The 22966-nt window shown below is 47.7% G+C and overlaps 2 protein-coding genes across 2 annotated transcripts; both read right to left on the bottom strand.

Moving 5' to 3' along the window:
- Positions 1–12378: 12378 nt before the first annotated feature.
- LOC101540939 (olfactory receptor 1361-like) lies at positions 12379–13326 on the bottom strand. The gene has a single exon (XM_004616891.1). The coding sequence runs from the start codon at positions 13324–13326 to the stop codon at positions 12379–12381; it is 948 nt and encodes a 315-aa protein (XP_004616948.1).
- Positions 13327–19956: 6630 nt separating this feature from the next.
- LOC101541200 (olfactory receptor 1361-like) lies at positions 19957–20898 on the bottom strand. The gene has a single exon (XM_004616892.2). The coding sequence runs from the start codon at positions 20896–20898 to the stop codon at positions 19957–19959; it is 942 nt and encodes a 313-aa protein (XP_004616949.2).
- Positions 20899–22966: the final 2068 nt, after the last annotated feature.

The raw sequence follows: 22966 nt of genomic DNA, 5'->3' as shown, positions 1-22966 counted from the left end.
GAAGCTCAATTTTTAGTTTTTTTTCCTTTTTGACAGTCAGCATGAAACTGAAGAGTTACTCCCCCCCTTTTTTTTTTTTTGCTTTTTGGGTCACACCCAGCAATGCTCAGGGGTTACTCCTGGTTTTGCACTCAGGAATTACTACTGGCGGTGCTTGGGGGACCATATGGGATGCCGGGGATTGAACCCGGGTCGGCTGTGTGCAAGGCAAACGCCCTACCCGCTGTGCTATCGCTCTGGCCCCCAGAGTTACTCCTTTTTAAAAAAAATTTTTTTATTAGTGAATCACTGTGAAGTACAGTTACAAATTTATGAACTTTCGTGTTTGCATTCGTTTACATCCCTCCACCAGTGCCCATTCTCCTCCACTAATGTTTCCAGTATCCCTCCCATCACCCTCACCCAACCCCCACCACCCCACCCTGCCTATGCGGCAGGGAATTCCATTTTGTTCTCCTGTTGGATGTTGTAGTTTGCAATAGAGGTATTGAGTGGCCATCATGAGATCTATAGTCTACTCAGGTTGAAAGCACGCAGCTTTTAACCTGAGTGGGTCTTCCCAACATTCTCTACTAGGTGTTCCCTTCTTTATCTCTGCTGCCTTTTTCCCCAGCATGTGAGGCAGACCTCCTGGTTCTTATCTCTACTACTCTTGGGTGTTAGTCTCCCATTCTCCTACTTTATATTCTACATATGAGTGCAATCTTTCTATGTCTGTCTTTGTTTCTGACTCATTTCACACAACATGATACTTTCCATGTTGATCCACTTATATGCAAATTTCATGACTTCATCTTTTCTAACAGCTGCATAGTATTCCATTGTGTACATATACCAAAGTTTCTTTAACCAGTCATCTGTTCTTGGGCTCTCGGGTTTTTCCACATTTTGGCTATTGTAAACAGTGCTGCAGTGAACATACATGTGCAGATGTTATTTCTACTATACTTGTTTGCTTCTTTGGGATATATTCCCAGGAGTGGTATTGCTGGGTCAAATGGGAGCACAATTTTATAAGTTTTTGAGAATCATCCATATTTTTTCCAAAAGGGCTGAACGAGTTGGCACATTCCCACCAGCAGTGAAGGAGAGTCCCTTTCTCCCCACATCCGTGCCAACATCGTTTGCTTTTGTTTTTTGAATGTGGGCCAGTCTCTGTGGTGTGAGATGATATCTCATTGTTGTTTTGATTTGCATCTCCCTGATGACTAGTGATGTGGAGCATTTTTTCATGTGCCTCTGAGCCATTCGGATTTCTTTTTTGAGCAAACTTATGTTCATTTCTTCCCATTTTTTGATGGGGTTGGAGGTTTTTTTTCATGTGCAATTCTACTAGTGTCTTGTATATCCTGGATATTAATCCCTTATCAGATGGGTATTGGGTAAATATTCTTTCCCATTCTGTGGGCTGTTTCTGTATTTTGATCACTGTTTCTTTTGAAGTACAGAAGCTTCTTATTTGATGTAGTCCCATTTGTTCATGTTTGCTTCCACTTGCATGGTCATCCTTTAAAGATGCTTTTAGCTTCAATGTCATGGAGAGTTCTGCCTACATTTTCCTCTATGTACCTTATAGATTCATGTCTGATATTGAGGTCTTTAATCCACTTTGATCTGACTTTTGTGCCTGGCATTAGACAGAGGTCAGAGTTCATTTTTTTGCAGGTAGCTATCCAGTTTTCCCAGCACCACTTGTTGAAGAGGCTTTCTTTGTTCCACTTCGCATTTCTTGCTCCTTTGTCAAAGATTCCAAAGACAGGCATCTGTTTGTGGCTTTCTCACTCTCAGCTTTGCACAGTCATGGAGGTGCTGAAACCAGTCGATCGTATTCCTTGTCGATGTTGTCAAGGACAGAATCTTCCCACATTGCTACCATAGTGCCAAAGAGCTCCCAGTTGGTGGTCACTTTGGGAGTTGCCTTGTTAGACTTAAATTTTGCAGACTTTTCTCCCCGCTCTGTGAAGTAGAATTTTGCACGAAGGAGACGGTGGTCCGATCCCATTTGGAATTTTGGGACAACAGCGACATTGGTCAGGCAAAACCTTTGATTGAATATGATGTGGTCAATTTCATTGTGGAACTGTCCACCGGGAGACTCCCATGTCCAGTGTTTAGATTTGGTCTTCTGGAACTGTGAGTTACCATGGATGGTCTTGGTCGACATGATGAATTCATACAGTCTCTCACCCTGATTGTTCCATTCTAGGCCATGTATCCCAATGTGGAGTTCTTCGGTCGACCTTCTTGGACCTATCTTGGCATTAAAATCACCAACAATGATCTTGTAGAAGATGTGGTCTTCTTTATAGAACGTATCCAGTTCCATGTAGAACCTCTCAATTTCTTCTTCATCATAGTTGGAAGTTGGTGCGTAGATGACGAAGATAGAAACTGCAGGCAGTGAGCCACATCTACTCAAGCGTAATCGTCCAATTTGGGTTGTTAGGCATTAGAATGAATAGATGCTCATGGCCAAGTTCGTGTTGACAAGGACACCAATGCCATCAATGCCTCTGTTGTCACATGTTCTGAGGAACAATTCTTCTCTAGTGTCAAAAATGGCGTGATGTGATCGATGTCTCCTTGTTTTGGTCAGACCAATGATATCATACTTAATCTTCTGCACTTGCACCATCAGGTCCTCGATGGATGCTTCTGATGCCAGTGTATGTGTGTTGAAAGTACAGACAATCATTTTAGTCTTCTTTCTTTGTTTTGAAACTCTCTAGCTTATTCGTCAACGTGGTTTGGCGTGAGCCTCAGGCAATCACAAGCTAACGTTCAAGCTCACAAAGCTGTGCAGAGATGCAATAAAGGAAGACCTCAAAGAGAGAAGAGTAGCAGTGTTGGCCAGTGCAGTAGAAGCTGGGAAAAGTATTTGCAATGCTCGCCTGTCCTTCGCTAACTACAAGACCAAGATGACTGCCCTCCGACATCCCTATGGATCTATCACATCTTACAGAAAGGCAATGGAGAGGATTATTCACGACTTCTACTCGAATCTCTCTATTTTTAAAAAAAATTTTTAAATTTAAAAAAATTATTATTTTTTAATTAATGAGTCACAGTGAGGGTACAGTTACAGATTCACACATTTTCGTGCTTGTTTTTCCCTCATGCAATGTTTAAGAGCCCATCCCTCCACCAGTGTCCATTCTCCACCACCAATGAACCCAGTATCCCTCCCACCCACCCCAGTCCCATCCCCCCCACCCCACCCCGCCTCTGCAGTGAGGCATTCCAATTTGATATCTCTATTTCCTTTTGGGTGTTGTGGTTCCAAATAGGGGTATTGAGTGGTCATTCTGTTCAGTCTCTAGTCTACTTTCAACACGCATCTCCCTTCCCACACAGGATCTCCAATCACATATTACTTGGTGTTCCCCTCTCTATCTGGGATGACTTTCCCCCAGCGTTTGACTACTCGAATCTCTTTGACAGCCATGTCCACCTGCCCACATACCAAATTCCGCAGGATGGATATGTCGTTCCCAACATTCTCCCTTCTGAAATCCAACACGCCATTTCGTTGGTAAAGATGCGTACAGCACCTGGTCCGGACAAGGTCAGACCTGAACACCTGAAGAATCTGCCGCCAGTACTCATCAATACACTGGCTCAACTCTTCACACGCTATCTATCTGAATGCAAGGTTCCGTCTCAGTGGAAAACCAGTAGGACCGTTCTGTTGTACAAGAAGGGAGACATCCATGACATCGGCAACTATCGCCCATCTGCCTGCTGTCTGTCGTCTACAAATTGTTCACTCGTGTAATCCTGAATAGAATAGGCAGAACACTAGATGAAGGACAATGATGCAAGCAAGCCGGGTTCCGAAGGGGATTCAGCACGATCGACCATATCCACACAGTCACCAAACTCATTGAAGTTTCTCGAGAGTTCAAGATGCCGCTTTGTCTAACATTCATCGACTTAAAGAAGGCCTTCGATTCTGTTGAGACTAAGGTGGTCATCGAAGCCCTGGCCAAACAGGGTGTTCAAACTCAGTATACCAAAATCCTCCGCGAGCTGTATTGTGGATTCACCACCAGGATCTCACCATTCTACAAGGAAGTGATCATTGATATAAAGAGAGGGGTGCAGCAGGGTGATACCATTTCACCGAAACTCTTCAGTGCCACCCTCGAGAACATCATGCGATGACTGGAATGGGAAGGAATGGGAGTGAAGATAGACGGTCGGCAATTACACCACCTCCACTTCACTGATGACATCGTTCTCATAACACCAAACATTAGCCAAGCAGCACAAATGCTGGCCGACTTCGACCACGAGTGTGGAAAGGTCGGATTGCAGCTGAATCTCACAAGACAATGTTCATGAAAAACGAACTGGTCCCTGAAGCTCCATTTGCTCTCAATGGATCGACTATCTCCAAATGCAGCAGCTATGTGTACCTGGGTCAAGAAATCAACATGAGGAACGACTTGGTGCCAGAACTGCGCAGGAGAAAGAGAGCAGCGTGGAATGCCCTCAAGAGTGTTGTCAAGTGGTTAAGAGAACGAAGAACCTCCGACTCCGGGCACATCTTTTTGATTCCACCGTTCTTCCTGCACTAACATATGCCTCAGATACCTGGGCCCTATGCAAACAGGATGAGAACGCTATTAGGGTATCCCAAAGAGAAATCGAAAGAGCTATGCTAGGAGTATCACGTCTCACTCAAGTGAGAGAAAGAATCCAGAGTTCTAACCTCCGTTGATGGTCAAGAATCAGGGATGCTGTCTCGTTTGCCAAGGCATCAAAAATCAGATGGGCCGGTCATGTAAGGCGATTCAGAGACAACCGCTGTACTAGAACTTTTATGGATTGGATTCCATGGTATGTCAGAAGACCTTGTGGCCACCCACCAACTAGATGGTCAGATTTATTCGACAAATCCCTGAATGCACGATTTGAGGCTCTTCATGTGCCGGGAGCAAGCAGATATCATTGGGCTGCACGAGCACACGTCAGGGACAGATGGAGACGTTACTGGCGACCACTCGAGCAAATCGAAGATCAACGGGATGACAAGTGATACAAGTGATTGTCAAAGATTAAGTGGCCATATATTTGGGGGTCTGTGACGGGATATTCAACTCTGTTCCATTGGTCTGCAGGTCTGTTTCTAGCCCAATACCATGTTGTTTTAATTACAACTGCTTTGTAGTAGAGTTTGAAGTTGGGGAGGTGACGCTACCCATCTTCTTTTCCCCAAGGATTGCTTTAGCTATTCTTGGGGGTTTATTGTTCCATATGAATTTCAGGAGTGTTTTGTCTATTTCTTTGAAAAATGTCATGAGTATCCTGACAGAGACCGCATTAAATTTGTATAGTGCTTTGGGCAGTATTGCCATTTTGATAATGTTAATTCTCCCTATCCATGAGCAGTGGATGTGTCTCTATTTCCTAGTGTCCTCTTTTATTTCTTGAAGTAGTGTGTTGTAATTTTCTTTGTATAGGTCCTTCACCTCTTTGGTTAAGCTGATTCCAAGGTACTTGATTTTCTGAGGTACTATTGTGAATGGGATTGTTTTCTTAATGTGCCTTTTTTCTCTTTCATTATTTGTATATAAGAAAGCCATGGACTTCTGGGTGTAAAACATTTTTTAATTGAATCACAGTGATATACACAGTTAAAAGATTCTTGGTGATTGGATTTCAGTTACACAATGTTCCAACACCTGTCCCTTCACCAGTGCACATTCCCACCATTCATGTCCCCAGTTTCCCTCCTCCCTCCCCTGCTCTCTCCGCTGCGCCCCCCTTTCTGTGGCACTTTCTCTCTCTCTCTCTCTCTCTCTCTCTCTTCTCTCTCCCTCCCCTTCCCTCCCTTTCTCTTTTGGGCATTATGGTTTGAAATACAGATACTGAAAGATTATCATATGTATATATTATTTTTAAATAATGTAGAAGTATTGCGATTTGTTCAGCTATTGGTTAAGCTGATTGAATTGGGCATTCACTCTACATTTTTTTTTAAAATTGTATCACTGTGAGATAGAGTTACAAAGCTTTCGTGTTTGAGATTCAGCCATACAATGACGGAACACCCATCCCTCTACCAGCGTGCATCTTCCACCATCCACATCTCAGTCCTCACCCTGCCTCTATGGCAGAAAATTTCCCCAATACTCTCTCTCTAATTTTGGGCATTATGTTTTGCTCAAAATTTCCCACCACCATGGGGCTGGAGTGATAGCATAGCGGGTAGGGCGTTTGCCTTGCACGTGGCCGACCCGGGTTCGAATCCCAGCATCCCATATGGTCCCCTGAGCACTGCCAGCAGTAATTCCTGACTGCAGAGCCAGGAGTAACCCCTGTGCATTGCCAGGTGTGACCCAAAAACAAACAAACAAAAATTTCCCACCACCATTTAAGCCTACCTGTCTGGGCAGACGCTAGATAATTTGTTTTCCATTGCTAATTTTGAATATCATGAGAGTTTGCGCGGCTGCAATTGTAAATGTAAATTTCTAGATTGTAAATAGTTGTTAGGTTCCAGAAACATCTCTTTATGGCACTAATCTATTTTGGGATTCAATTGGGAGTCTCTGGGCCAGGGTTGTTGGGCACAAAGATGGCACACGGAGGCAAATTGTGGGCATGACGCCAGTCTGCTGGGAGGGCGGGGATGGGGAGGGGCAGCCCGGGTCCTCTGCTCCATGTGGCCTGAAGATTCAGTCCTGGAACCTGCATACCTGGGCCTTGTTTGTGGAAGCTCTTGGTCACCAGGATTCCATCTGGAGTAGGCGAGGAGACTACATCTGCTCCATCTGGGGTGCCCTGGTGAAATTGGCTAGGTATGGGGCCTGGAGAGATCTCTGGCACTGTGGTGTCTTCTGGGACTCACTGCTGTGTCTCTGGGCCAGGGCTGCTGGTGTTCTAAGATGGTCCCTGAGGCAAACTGTGGGCATGACAGTCAGTCTGCTGGGCAGGTGGGGACCTGGGAGGGACAGCCCGGTTCTCTGCCACCATGCAGCCTGGAGATTTAGTCCTGGAACCCGAATACCTTGGCCTTGCTTGAGGAAGCTCTTGGTCACCGGATTCCATCTGGAGTAGGTGGGGAGAGCACACCAGCTCCTTGGTGCCCATCACATTGGCTTGGTATATCGAGATCTCTGGCACTGTGGTGTCTTCCGGGACTTGCTGTTGTGTCTCTGGGTCAGGACTGCTGGTGCGCTAAGATCCACATTACAAAAATTTCAGCAGATTATATCTTGGTGAAGTCCATCCTGAGACGGTGGAGTCAGGCTGGGGATATGGCAGCGATTTTGGATTGTGGAAGCAAGTGGCTGTGGGGGGCTTTGCTTGGGCGGGCACAGGCCAACCCACCCCCTCCAATATACCCCGGTCTGTTCAGCAATGCATAGGTCTGAGCTTTTCTACAGCTTTTGATCTCTTTCAAGATTTATTTAGGGGTCTCTGAAGCAAGGTCGGCAGTAGAGCTTACAGGGTGGCGCTGGAGTTGGTTCATGGGACTGACTGCCAGTGCTTCCATGTGTATTGGGAAGTGGAGGGAGGTAGCCCACCCCAACTCTGAGAAATCCTGGAGATTTCAGTGACAAAACCCACATACAAGAATTTTCAGCAGATTTTATCTTCGTGAGTTCTGTCCTGAGACAGTGGAGTCAGGCCGGGGATATGGCGGCAGTTTCGGATTGTGGAAGCAATCCACAATCTGCTTGGTGGGCACAGGCCAAACCACCCATCTCTGATTTAACCCAGTCTGTTCAGCCATGTGTGGGTCCGAGATTAACGATGGCTTTTGATCTCTTTTGAGATATACCGATAGGTCTCTGAAATAAGGCCAATAAATGAGCTTGTATAGCTGAGCCAGACGTGGTTTGTGGGCATGGTTCCCACCACACCTAACTTTTGGCCATTTAATTTCTTGGTAAACTTGTTCCCAAGTTGTTGGGGTCTGGCCATAGGCACATGGCAATTTTGGGGTATCAGAAAGCCTGAAGGCACCATCAGGCTGCTGATGCACTCACTCCAAAGGTACAGGTTGACCTGCTCATGACGTCGTACCCCCATATTTAGTGTATACCTTTACCTACTTTCAACACTAAGTTCTTGTCCAGAGTGATAATTATTTTAAAAAACAATTTGCTTTCCTTGACAAAAATAATTTGTAAAGACAAATTCTTGATATAAAAGTTTAGGCAGACTAAATTCATTTTAGGAACACTTATTTGTGTAGTCAACAATACTAAACCTTTATTTGTTAATTCTCTTATTTATTTATTTACTTTTATTAGTGAATCACTGTGAGTTACATACTTACAAACTTTCTTGTTTGCATTTCAGTCATACAATGATCGTTTACCCATCCCTCCACCAGTGCCTATTCTCCTCCACCAATGTTCCCAGTATCCCTCCCACCACCCCTACTCCATCCCCCTACCCCACCCTGCCTCTGCTGGCAGAGCATTCCCTTTTGTTCTCTCTCATTTTGGGTGTTGTGGTTTGCAATAGAGGTATTGAGTGGCCATTGTGTTCGGTCTATAGGCTACTTTCAGCACGCATCTTTCAACCTGAGCGGGTCCTCCCAACACCCTTTACTTGGTGTTCTCTTCTCTACCTGAACTGCCTTCTCCCCCAGCATGTGAGGCTGGTTTCCAATCCCTGAAGCTGACCTAGTGTTTTGCCCAAGTGAAACAGCCTGACACAGAGTCTGGTGGCATGCCACCACCATTAATTTGAATTTTCCCACCACCACACAAGCCTGCCCCCAAAGCAGGTCCTAAATAATTTATTTTGCATTGCTTGTTATGAATAATCTACTAAAAATTATCCAAAAAATTTCCTTAGAGGAAAGTGTGTAAAGATTGTTGTAGGTCACCCTGGAGCTATTAAGCCCTTGTATAAAAGATAACTAACATATTGTTATAAATTAAATCTTGTGTGCTAATATATACTTCGTTATTCTTTTTTAAATTTTTAGATTTTTTTTAATTTTTAAATTTTATTTCATGAAGTTGTTCACAATAAATGGTTACATTCAACATTTCAACACCAGTCCTGTCACCATTATTTCGGTGTCCCACTACTACCCGAGCCTGCCCCACACCTGCCCCGGGTCTTGCTTCAGCTGTCATTCAGGTTTCTGAAAGGACGGATTTCCAACCCAGCTCTCTGGCCTGCCAGGCAAGTTCGCCAAGATCCTGCCTCCCGCCTTCCCTGTGGGTGTGCGCCTCATTGCACAGATGACATCCTGGGCTGGGAACATGGCTCGCTGCTCCTTCTCTCTTTCTCCTATCCCTGCCTTCTTGGCGCCGGCCCTCAGACATATTGATTGTATTGTATCAGCCATCCTTATCTACATAAAATGATATACATATACATATACATCTATATCTATAGGCCAATACACCTACTCTTGCAGGGTGATGTGTCTCCCAATAGTGACTTTTATTTAAGCACAGAGTCCCTTGCATTTCTGTCTATTTAAAAGCTGAATATCCTTATGCCATATAAACAGTATAAACATTATAGGACACATGTTCTACACTGAAATTATGAAAATACCTTAAGGGATATCGGCTGACACTGCAGTGGGGCACTTCTTGGATGCCAGGAACAATTACAGGCACTCGGCAGATTTCAAAGACATGGGCTTGGCACGAGACAGACTCACCGTGCCCCACGTGAGCAGGCAGTCATGCTGAGGTTCGGTTTGTAGGTACAAAGACCTCAAGGCTGGACAGTCTGATTTTTGGGTAGATGGGGACGGCCACTGTTTCTGGAGGTCCTGCATGGGTTGCTGAAGCAGGTTGACGGGGACCCTCTGCAGATCAGGGAGTTTGAACTACACACCACTGAATAAGAATATAGTAGTACATACACTTCTTTTTTTTTAATTGAATCACCATGAGATACAGTTACAAGCTTTCATGTTTGAGTTTCAATCATACAAACACCCACTCCTCCACCAGTGCACATTCTCCTTCCTCCACTCCGGGTTATTAACATTCTAGTATGCAAAACACATTTATTTTTTGTTATGGGAATATGGGAATCTCTCTTACCAAGAATATCTGACCCAGAGATAACCAGGCAGTCTGATGGGAAGAAATATGAAAAAAATGGAAGCAAGCTAGTGAAAATATATATTGCATTCAAATGCTGGTTGTTATTGATGACGTACTTTGTGATACAGATGCTGGGTTACATTGATAGTGATATACATCCATAAAGAGATGAAATCCTGGAATATGCAATGATAAAGAGGGATACTAGAGTGTCAGTCTTTGTAAAAAATGTCAAAAGCAGGAAAAGAATCCTTGGTACGTGAGTGGGAGCCTGTTTCTACGGAGCCAGAGGAATTTGATTTTATGTTTTCAGTCACCAAACAGTGTGATGATAAAATTTCAGGCAGGTGCTGGAGCAAATCCAGAAACTTCTGGTAAACCACTGCAGATGAAGGCGCATCAGCGCTCCCAGACCAACTGGTCCTGGGCTACAGATCCACCGATCCACAAAATTCGTGACTCCCATCCACAGCTCTCCTACCTGCCTCAGCTCTGGGAAACCAGACCCTGAGGAGATGAGGGACTTCTGCAGGCCACGCCTCCTTCACCCTCTGCACCTGAGTCTCCCTCCACCCTTCTCATTCACATGCCAAGACAGATGGTGAAAAACTCATGGACAGATAATAAATAGACCATACTAATGGATTGGGAACTGTTTTCTGAAACTGGGTTTTTTTTTCTGTGTAGACAAGTATCACAATAAATTTTGTTTGTATACAGGTGGGCATGTAACCGTAAAATTTATAATGAACTTTGAGACAGAATCAAATTTAGTACCTCTGGGAAGTAAAATGTAACAATTTGTAATAATTTGCTCCCATAAAATGATTGATAGAGAAAATTCTAGAGTAGGCTGTGCAGAAAATTCAGGATTAGGACACATGGATGCCCAATGCTCTGGTCACTGGATAAAATTAGTCTACTTCTCAAGCACTCTTCAAATCCTTATTCTGAGCTGGAGATAAAGGGATTCATCATGGGAGTGACCACAATGTACATTAGCAGCAACAGTGTCTATCTGTTCGGCCTGCTGACACCTGTGGCTAACACCTGCTGATGCCTGGTGGAGTGATTTAAGAGTTTGTGTCTTTCACACATATATCATAATATTCACCATTTAAAGTAGAAGAGTTGACAGCGCTTAGGACATTCATGAGATGAAGCACTTCACCCCAACTAGCCCCATTCCCCTGAGTTCTGGCTGGAAACTAATGACAAAGACGGGCGAGGAGGAGTGATACAGGCACTGGACTCGCATGCGACCAGCCCCCGTTCTGTCCTGGCATTGTATATGCTCCCAGAGGGTCCACATGGGTCATGCTTGGCGATGCTAATGGGTTCCTCCTGGCTCTGCCCTCAGGAATTGCTCCTGGGGTCCTCTGGGAACCAAATGGATGCCGAGCGAGAATTGAGAGCTGGTCAGCTGCATGCAAGGCAAATGCCGTACCCGCTGTACTATCTATCACTCCAGCCCCAAGAGATCCACAGTAGAGCCCACCATCACACACACCATCTCCCAGACTTCAACCCCATAGCTCCAGTGAAAAAGGTATGCAAAGTCCTGCCAGCAAGAATGTGCTATTTTAGGAGAGAGAGAATGTGGATGAAGTCTATTGATGCAGTCACAGAACAGAAACAATATTCCATCACCATCCTAGCACATACACCCAACACTCTTTTGCCATGAGAGGTCATCTGATGGCTTTCCAGGGACAAACTTATGGGTGTCCTTGGGCCACCTCAGCCACGACCTTTCACTAGGGAAATTCTAGGAGTCTCAACCAGAGTATTCGCATCTGGTTGGTTAAGTCACCCTTCCATGCGCCAGTTCCCACGACTCGGCATTGGAGTCACACAGCAGAACAACAGACGGCACAGAGCAGAGTATCTGTGGCAAAGGCGCTGCCCCACAGAACACGCATGTTGGGTGCACGGCTTAGTGATGTGGGCTGAGCAGAAGGTGATGCTGACATGATGGTCCCGTGATGCTGGGACCATCCCTGGGTCAGCCCAGGAGCCAGCGGGGAAGTCAGCCTGGCCCAACTCTCTCTGCCTGACTGGGAGTGGCAGGAATCCCTGTGTGACTCAAGGCTACTGCTTGTGGTGACCAATTAGGAGACAATGCAGGGAGGACACGAGACACTATCGGGCGACCCAACTGTCCTTACTCCGAAGAGAACAAATGCTCTTGTTTTTGAGCACTGAGCAAGCCTCTGGCTTCTGATCAACCAACGACTGAGGCACTAAAGCGATCCAAGAGAAAATTCCAGAGCAGCCTTGTAGGGAGTTCAGGATGGCCTGGAAGTGTTGATGGTCACTGGCATGTTCAGTGCTCTGGTTACTGAGAAAAACCTGGCTTCCTGCTGACCAGGGCTGCCAGGGCGTCCTTCATGTCCTTGTTCCGGAGGCTGTAGATGAAGGGGTTCATCATGGGGGTGACCACGGTGTACATTAATGCAGCAACTGTGTCCTTCTGGGCAGTGTGGGAGGACGTGGGGTTGAAATACACCCCGATGAGGGTCCCGTAGAACAGGGTCACCACGGAGACGTGGGAGCCACAGGTGGAGAAAGCCTTCTGCTTGCCTGTCTTGGACGGGATCCTCAGCACGGCCGCGAAGATAAGCAAGTATGAGATCAAGATGCCCACAAAGGGGAGAATGACTGTCAGGGCAGTCACTGAGTTCACTGCTATGTTGCTGACAAAAGTGTCAGAGCAGGCCAGATTCAGCATGGTGCCTATTTCACAAAAGAAATTAGGGACCCGGTTGTGCGTGCAGAATAAGAGACGGCTCAGCAATATGACGTGCACCAAGGAATGCCCGAATGATGTGGCCCAGGACGCCCCCACCAGGAGGCTGCAGACCTGGGGTGTCACAGACGTGGCATAGTGCAGGGGGTGGCAGATGGCCTCATAGCGGTCATAGGCCATGACAAGCAGCAGGTAGCAGTCAAGACTCGCAAACAAGATAGTGAAGAATGTCTGCGTAAAACATCCGGCTAGCGAGATCCCTTTATCCCCAGTGACATGATTGATAAGTGTCTTTGGGATGGTGGTGGTGGTGAAGCAAATGTCCACGAAGGCCAGGTTGGCCAGGAAGAAGTACATGGGGGTGTGGAGCCGGGCGTCGGCGACAATGGCCAGGACGATGAGCAGGTTGCCCAGCACTGTGACCAGGTACATAACCAGGAAGAGAATGAAGAGCAGCTGCTGCTCCCGGGGGTCCTCGGAGAGGCCCATTAGCAGGAACTCAGAGACCTGGGTAAGGTTTCCCCCTTCCAAAAACATCCTGGATCAATGAGAGCAAATGGAGAGCTGCCATGTTCTGACCAAGACCACCCAGTCTTGGCACTGACTCTCAACTCTGCATGTTAATTCAGACACATTCTCACACTGTTTCCTAAACCGAACCCCATCCACCGGCTACAACATTTCCATCAGTTTCCACTAGCATCTGAGCCTCTTGGGGTCCCTGAAAGCTTGTACCCAACATACCTGGATAGCTCAGTAAACATGAACTGCTGAGGAGCAGAGAGGGACACACAGAGGCGAGACAGAAGAGCAGAGGGTAGAATGCAGAAATGGTGCCTCCGCTGGGGCTGGAGCACAGCAAGGCGGGGAGGACGTTTGCCTTTCAAGCATCCAATCGGTGTGATCTCTGGCTTCCCTTACGGTCCGTAGCGCAGCCAGGAGCAGTTCCAGTGCAGAGGCAGAGGTCACCCTTGAGCACTGCCAGGTGTGGAAAAAAAAACCCGAAAAGAAATGGGCCCCACCGAGCCTATGCTCACGTGGAGTGACCCCACTTTTGTGCATGTGCCCAGGATTTTGAGCTTCTTCCTCCAAGGGAAACAATGACCCCTACCTCTGCTCTCCCCAGGCCTCAGGCAGACAGTCGCCGTGACAGGGCTTTCCCCAGATGCACAGGCAACTGCAGTTTACTGGCCCTTGTCTAAGACCTCGGCCCACACCTGCCAGTCACCAATGACCATGCTGGTTGTGCAGGCACAGGCTAGTCCTCATGCCTCCTCCACAGACACTGCCCCCACGGGAGCACCAGCCCCTCCGCGCTGACACCTTGCACTGGCCCTGGAGCACTGCTCTCCACACTCTTCTCACTCTTCGTGTGCACTGGGCAGGAGCAGGAAGTGGCCACCCATCCCCTCCTCTAAACACAGGACCTGACAACATGCTAGGATAAAGAGGTTGGGGACCTCCACTTTTCCCGGAAGACATGTCTGTCTTGTTCCCAATGTCAGCTGTGATGCAAGTATCAGAATTAGGTACCTACGAACAGGATTCACACACACACACACACACACACACACAGAGGTGTTTCCTGCTTTATTCATGTAATATTGATAATTGAGGGAATGAGAGACTGCAGTAAGGGCTGGAGACCCCACAGCCCCTGCCTCTGTCCCATGGCCAGCCCTGCGATCCCTCTGCCCACTCACCTGTGCCAGGTGTGTCTTTGCCGGTGCAGACAACAGGGACACTGGGGCATCATGGTCTGAGAGCGAGGTGAGGCCGCTGTTAGTCCCACAGGCAGACCTGGGGTTGGCAGGGCCCCATTTACCCTCCACCCGCGCTCGAACTCAGTCCCCCGAGTCTTGTTAGGGGCTTGTTGATTGGCCTCCAAACCCATCTGGACAACAAGTGCCCTGGGCACAGCGATGAGTGTGTATGGCACTGGGATGTCCCTGTGCTCTGGTCCTTGGTGTAAGTGCCTTGGGTACTGGAAGGATGTGTCACCCTGTCAAGCCTGCTGATATCTGTGGCTAAAACCTGCTGGTTCCTGGAGGAGTGAGCTAGTTTAACTGTGATTTTTACGCATAGATCACAAGAGTCACCATTTAAAGTAGAAGAGTTGACAGAACTTAGGATATTCATAAGATGAAGCATCATCGACTTCACCCCAATTAGCCCCATTTCCCTGAGTTCTGGCTGGAAACTAATGACAACGATGGGAGAGGGGGGGTGATACAGACACTGGACTCGCATGCGACCAGCCCCCATTCTGTCGCTGGCACTGTATATGCTCCCTGAGCTCTGCTACCTGTGGGAACTAAGACAGCCTGAACGAGGGTCAACATGGGTCATGCTTGGCGATGCTAATGGGTTCCTCCTGGCTCTGCCCTCAGGAATTGCTCCTGGGGTGCTCTGGGAACCAAATGGATGCCGAGCGAGGATTGAAAGCTGGTCAGCTGCATGCAAGGCAAATGCCGTACCCGCTGTACTATCTATCACTCCAGCCCCAAGAGATCCACAGTAGAGCCCACCATCACACACACCATCTCCCAGACTTCAACCCCATAGCTCCAGTGAAAAAGGTATGCAAAGTCCTGCCAGCAAGAATGTGCTATTTTAGGAGAGAGAGAATGTGGATGAAGTCTATTGATGCAGTCACAGAACAGAAACAATATTCCATCACCATCCTAGCACATACACCCAACACTCTTTTGCCATGAGAGGTCATCTGATGGCTTTCCAGGGACAAACTTATGGGTGTCCTTGGGCCACCTCAGCCACGACCTTTCACTAGGGAAATTCTAGGAGTCTCAATCAGAGTATTCGCATCTGGTTGGTTAAGTCACCCTTCCATGCGCCAGTTCCCACGACTCGGCATTGGCGTCACACAGCAGAACAACAGACGGCACAGAGCAGAGTATCTGTGGCAAAGGCGCTGCCCCACAGAACACGCATGTTGGGTGCACGGCTTAGTGATGTGGGCTGAGCAGAAGGTGATGCTGACCATGATGGTCCCGTGATGCTGGGACCATCCCTGGGTCAGCCCAGGAGCCAGCGGGGAAGTCAGCCTGGCCCAACTCTCTCTGCCTGACTGGGAGTGGCAGGAATCCCTGTGTGACTCAAGGCTGCTGCTTGTGGTGACCAATTAGGAGACAATGCAGGGAGGACACGAGACACTATCGGGCGACCCAACTGTCCTTACTCCGAAGAGAACAAATGCTCTTGTTTTTGAGCACTGAGCAAGCCTCTGGCTTCTGATGAACCAATGACTGAGGCACTAAAGTGATCCAAGAGAAAATTCCAGAGCAGCCTTGTAGGGAGTTCAGGATGGCCTGGAAGTGTTGATGGTCACTGGCATGTCCAGTGCTCTGGTTACTGAGAAAAACCTGGCTTCCTGCTGACCAGGGCTGCCAGGGCGTCCTTCATGTCCTTGTTCTGGAGGCTGTAGACGAAAGGGTTTATCATGGGGTACATCACCGCAGTCACTGTGTCCTTCAGGGCCGAGTGGGAGGACATGGGGTTGAAATACACCCTGATGAGGGTCCCATAGAACAGGGTCACCGAGGATTGGTGGGTGCCGAGGTGGAAAGAGCCACACATGGCCTTCCCTTGTCACACAGCAATAACATGTGCTACCCGTTACCTGCCCCCATGCCTGGCCCTCTCTCACTCACCTGTGCCAGCTGTCTCTGCCCATCAAGCCTGCAGTGAAGCAATTTGCTGTGAGTGTCCACAGCTTAGTGGAGGAAGCATGTCTCTGCCCTTGGGAGCACCCCAAGAATAGGGCAGAGCCTAGTTGACTGTCATTCTCACTCCTGGGCTCAATGTCCAGGTACTTTCGGGCTCTGCCTATAGACCTCCCACATTGACCCTCTGGGCACCGGTCTGTGTCCTCGCCCCAAGAACTCTGGGATTTCCCTCTGGTGCTGGCTGACATCCCCAAGGGCTCCTCCCCTTCACCCAGTCACACGCATGAGCACAGCCCTCTACCACATTCTGGTTGTAACCACCCAGTATCCTCACGCTTCTGTGTCTGAACCTTCCCAACACCTGTTATATGAAACCAGTCTGTGTGCTGCGCAAGTGAGCACATGTGAATGGAGGGGAAACGGAGTCTCTTGGGTGGGGAAACTTGGGTGTCTGCTGCCTGACTCTCCTCTCTGACGGCAGATCAGGTGCTGCCCGAGGGAGGGACAGTCTGGGCATGGGTGGAACCTGCTGACCGAAGGTGACTGAAATGCAGCGGTTCTGCTCACTGGTTATTTGGCTCACTCCTAAGTTGCTTCTTGAGTGTCACCTTGTGCTGCGTCCCACCTAGATAGCAGTTCAGGAATATCTGTCTTCACCCGGGTTTGGACTGACTTTGGGTCTGTCTGTGATGTTTCCCGTCAGAACTTCACTCTTTACAAAGGGGAAATAATAATGGAGATATAAACTTACATCCACTCCTGTGGACTTTAGAAATGGTGTTATACATATCAAAATAGAGAAAACAGGGAGCTAATCTAGAGAGGCAGAAACGCTAGAAATATTGGCTGCAACCCAGGCACCTGTTCTTCTTTAAAATTTTTAAAATTTTTTAATGAATCACCGTGAGATACAGTTACAGATTTACAAACTTTTGTGCTTACATTTTAGTCATACATTGATTTCAGTCATACATCCCTCCACCATTGCCCATTATTTACCACCAATGTTCCCCAGTACCCCTTCTACCACCACGTCCCATCCCCCTGGCCCCCTGCCTCTTTGCCCTTTTACTCTCTCTCTCCTTTAGGGTACTGTGGTCTGCAATGCAAGTATTAAGTGACCATCATGGTCGGTCTACAGTCTACTTTCAGCACACCTCTCCCATCCCGAGTGGGTCCTCCAAGCATCCTTTACTTGGTAGTCTCTTCCCTATCTGAGCTGCCTTTCCCCCAGCATGTGAGACCGGCTTTCATACCAGGGAGCAATCCTCCTGGTCCTTATCTCTTATTCTTGGGTGCTAATCTCCCATTCTGTTACTTTATATTCCACAAATGAGTGCAGTCTTTCTATGTCTGTCCCTCTCTTTCTGACTCATTTCACTTAGCATGGTAGTCTCCATTAAATCCACTTATATGCAAATTTCATGACTTAATCTTTTCTAACAGCTGCATAGTATTCCATTGTGTAGATGTATCAAAATTTCTTTCTTTGTTTCTTTTTTTTTTTTTGCTTTTTGGGTCACACCCAGCAATGCTCAGGGGTTACTCCTGGCTTTGCACTCAGGAATTGGCAGTGCTCGGGGGACCATGTAGGATGCTGGGAATCGAACCCGGGTTGGCCACATGCAAGGCAAACGCCCTACCCGCTGTGCTATCACTCCAGCCTCAAAGTTTCTTTTTTTAAAATTTTTTACAAATATTTTTACTAGTGAATCACCGTGAGGTACAATTACAGAGTTATAAAGTTTCGTGCTTGCATTCCAGTCACACAATGATCCAGTAGCCATCTCCTCACCAATGCCCATTCTCCACCACCAATGATCCCAGTATCTCTCCCACCACCCCCACCCCGTCCCCCCACCATTCCACCCTGCCTCTGTGTCAGGGCATTCCCTTTTGTTCTCTCTCCTTTTGGGTGTTGTGGTTTGCAATAGAGCTATTGAGTGGCCAATGTGTTCAGTCTACAGTCTACTTTTGGCACGCATCTCCCATCCAGAGTGGGTCCTCCAAATACCCTTTACTTGGTGTTCCCTTATCTATCTGGCTGCCTTTTCCCCAGCATGTGAGGCCAGGTTCCAAGCCATGGAACAGACCTCCTGGTACTTATTTCTACTATTCTTAGGTGTTAATCTCCCATTCTGTTACTTTATTTATTTATTTATTTTGAAGCAAAACAGATTTTATTTGGAGGGCTTGAAGGTGTGGAGGAGAAAAGATGGGTGGGTGGAGAGAGAGACAGACAGAGAGAGAGAGTAATGCTCTCAAGAGAAAATTCGGGCTTCTCCAAGGGCGAAGAAGCCCCTACACATATCCAGCATTAGACATGAAAGCATGAAAGTACACATCTCAAGAGGAGATGTGTGTGACACATATATATGCTCGGTCACCGCATGTGTTCGGCCACGTGGGTACAAGCAGCACATGTGCTCAGGCAGCATATGTGCACCCATTCTGTTACTTTATATTCCACAGATGAGTACACTCTTTCTATGTCTGTCCCTCTATTTCTGACTCATTTCACTTAACATGATTTCCACATTGATCCACTTATATGCAAATTTCATGACTTCATTTTTTCTAATAGCTACATAGTATTCCATTGTGCAGATGTACCAAAGTTTCTTTAGCCAGTCATCTCTTCTTGGGCACTTGGGTGTTTTCCAGAGTCTGGCTATTCTAAACAGTGCTGCAATGAACATACAAGTGCAGATGTCATTTCTACTATACTTTTTTGCATCTCTGGAGTATATTCCCAGAAGTGGTATTGCTGGGTAAATGGGAGCTCAATTTTTAATTTTTTGAGAAACGTCATATTATTTTCCAGATGAGCTGAATGAGTCAGCATTCCCACCAGCAGTGAAGGAGAGTCCCTTTCTTCCCACATCCAATGCCAGCACCGGTTGCTTTTCTTTTGAATGTGGGCTCTAAGGCAACTGTTCTGCTGCCACTAAAGTGTGAGACAAACGCATCAGTGCTACCCATGAAGTAGATGGAAAAAAGTAGATGTCTGCAAAATAAATTTTAAGATGCTTTCTAGAAATAAATGAATAACAAAAAGTGGGTGGAAGAACATTATTTTTTTAGGTTCTATGTTGACAGTAGCAACAAAAATCCACTGTAAAGTCTGAAAGCTCTGTGGCGTTTAAGTCTGTGGTATTTGGGTTTCTTGTACAGAGCAATTTCACCAGCACCTGCTTGAATGAGGGGCTTGAGCGTCGGCATTTTGTCAGAGGACACTTTCCTGGAACATTTACAGCTTCCAATCTGTATATCCAGAGTCGCAGGCTCATAAGTTTTGTTTCTTTTTTGGTACTAGCAACTCTAAATTTTTTGGTTGACATGAATAATATCTCTTAATAGGAAATGAAATAAAATAATCTACTGAGTTATAAAGTTACAAAAAGAGGTTATTCAAGAGGACCGTGAGGGAATTTAGGACATGAATAAGAATATTTGGACAATTTTATGTCCATTTCTCTTATCACTGGGTAAAAACAGGCTTTCTACTGAGTAGGGACCTGAATGCCCCCTTCATATCCTTATTCCGGAGGCTGTAGATGAAGGGGTTCATCATGGGTGTGACCACGGTGTACAGTACTGCAGCCACTGTTTTCCCCTGGGTCGAGTCGGAGGATGTGGGGCTAAAATACACCCCAATGAGAGTCCCATAGAAGAGACACACAACGGAGAGGTGGGAGCTGCAGGTGGAAAAAGCCTTCTGCCGGCCTGTCTTGGATGGGATTCGCATTACGGTCGAGAAGATGAGCAAATATGAGATCAAGATGCCCATGAAGGGGAGGACAACTGTCAAGGAACCCTCATAGTTCACCACGACATTGTTGAGGAGAGTGTCGGAGCAGGCCAAGTTTAGCAGAGTGCTGAGTTCACAGAAGAAATTTTGCACCTGGTTGTGGGTGCAGAATGAGAGACGGTTCAATAGTATGACATGCACTAAGGAATTCCCGAATGATGCGGCCCAGGATGCCCCCACCAGGAGGCTGCAGACCTGGGGTGTCACAGACATGGCATAGTGCAGGGGGTGGCAGATGGCCTCATAGCGGTCATAGGCCATGACAAGCAGCAGGTAGCAGTCAAGACTAGCAAACAAGATGAAGAAGAACGTCTGGGTAAGGCAGCCGGCATATGGAATGCCCCTGTGCCCCGAGACGTGGTTGACCAGCATCTTGGGGATGGTGGTGGAGATGAAGCAGATGTCCACGAAGGCCAGGTTGGCCAGGAAGAAGTACATGGGGGTGTGGAGCCGGGCGTCGGTGACAATGGCCAGGACGATGAGCAGGTTGCCCAGCCCCGTGACCAGGTACATAACCAGGAAGAGAATGAAGAGCAGCTGCTGCTCCCGGGGGTCCTCGGAGAGGCCCAGGAGGAGGAACTCAGAGAACTGGGTGAGGTTTCCTGCCTCCATGACTCCTGGATCAATGAGAAAGGGTTCAGGGTGCTGTCCCTGGTGCTGACCCAGATCAGCCGTTCAGGGTGAGCTATCTATAACCCCCTGGATTAATTCGGTTGTTCATCATTTTCCCACACTCTCTCCTAAGAGTTTACATCCTAGTTATACAATAGTCCACATTCACACACCATCCAGCCTCCACCTCAGATGCCCCGTAATGTTTATGGACATTAACCAGCGACCCAAGGATTCCACACCACAATCCTGAATCTCACTGAATCTGTCCTTCACTGGTCACTCCTGAGCTCAGCTTTGTCAAGGGTAGGGTACGAGCCACCTGGCTATACCTCAGGGATTCCCCATAACCGGCAATGTGCAATACTTTGAAAAAGGGACAAAATGGGTTAGGGAGGGAGCGAGAGATGGTGGATGGGAGAGACAGGACTGATGAAGAGAGAGAGAGGAAGTGGAAGAGCCAAGTGGAAGGAGGAGGGAGACAGGCAAATAGAAGCAGGTGGGAAAGGCACAGGATATTTGCTTCATATTTTAAACATGGACATGAGCCACGTTCTAGTCTGAACTATGATCTGTATTTTCTGAATATCTAAACTAGACAACACACAGTTTTAGATTTCCACCCACCCTGGACTTTTTGGAAGGGAGAGCGGGATAAATGAGAGAGAAGGAAGAGGAAGATAGATGGAGAGAGGCTATTACATGGGTTGGTTGTAAACTCGGGACCCGCCCTGATACTTGGGTCATGGACAGTGTTGGCTGTTCCCCTCCTGAGGGCCCAGCTTTCTTCCGGACACTCGTCCTCACCCACCAGTCAATCACCCTCCTCCTCCTGTCCTATAGCTGAGAACAAGGTCCAGGTTCCCCTCCTCTCCCAGAGAAGGTGCAAGGGCGGCCCCACACCCTGCACCTCATGCTTTACCTGGCCCCCCACTCCTCCCGACGCCCCTCTCCTCCCCAGCTCACACACATCCACCTCGCCCCCGTCACTGCCCATTTACCCCTTCTCTGCTTTCCTGGGCTCAGTGTCTTATTCTTTGACCTCACCTCTCCATGGACACAATCAAATGAAATAGCAAGCTTCTCCACTATTGGAATTCTGCCCGGGACTAGAGCCAACGGCTACTGCCTTGTGTATTACATCCCCACCAACCTTGTGCATGACCTGGTACGTGGGCGGCTTCGGTCTTGCTCTGATTCATGCAGCGGTGCGTCCATGTATAGGAGGAAGAGGTTTGGAGACAAATTCAGCCTTCCCTGTCACCCTATTCCAACACTCTTCAACTCGGCCACGCAAGACCCCGGAGTTGGATCCTCTCACGGACTTAGACACTCATCGCTATCGCTTCTTCATGTTTTATTTGGTATACATCCTTCACACCATTGAACTGAGCCCAGAGCGGCACCGTCACAACCCCGAGGTCACACAGAAGTCTGAGCTGCCGAGCCCTGCCTCTTCTCTCTCTATGTGCACGGCTCAGCTCCCACTCTCCTGTTGTATCCCTTGACTGTGGAGATGTGTGAGTACGGTGCAGTTCCTCCGAGATTGAAGAGGCAGGTCAGTTCCCCAGGAGCTTCCTACGACCCGGAAGAGCCCAATTTACCCCGTCCTTGATGCTCTTCGGGCTGTGTCCCCCGTGCCTTGTTAGGGTTCCTGCTAATTGTCCCTTCACCTCCATCCCTCTGCGCCTGGCCCTGGGGTGGGGAGGAGGAGACAATGCTGCTGGCCCTGCATTTCCCTTCACTGGTGCACTCAGGAGGGTGGAACTCTGGGTCCTGCAGGGACTCTGCTCACGGCTGGGGCAGCAGGTATCTGAGCCCTCTTGGGTGTGCCACGTACCTCTGGGTGCAACTCTGGAAATTTGAAATGCGTTGTAATACACATCAACTAAAATTCACTTTGTTATCCAGTCACATAAGACATTCACAGTGTCGCAGGGAGTCATCTAAGCCACCATTTCACCACCTTTACCTCAGTCTTCATCACCTCCATCCCCTGATTCATTGTAAACCACCAGGGGCGCTGGCACAGGAGCGCCCTCACAGTCCAGAGAGGGAAGTGCGCTCC

The sequence above is a fragment of the Sorex araneus genome, chromosome 2, assembly GCF_027595985.1.
Source record: "Sorex araneus isolate mSorAra2 chromosome 2, mSorAra2.pri, whole genome shotgun sequence".
Classification (NCBI taxonomy): Eukaryota; Metazoa; Chordata; class Mammalia; order Eulipotyphla; family Soricidae; genus Sorex; species Sorex araneus.
The sequence above is the reverse complement of the archived record's forward strand: the minus strand, read 5'-3'. Positions and strand labels throughout refer to the sequence as shown.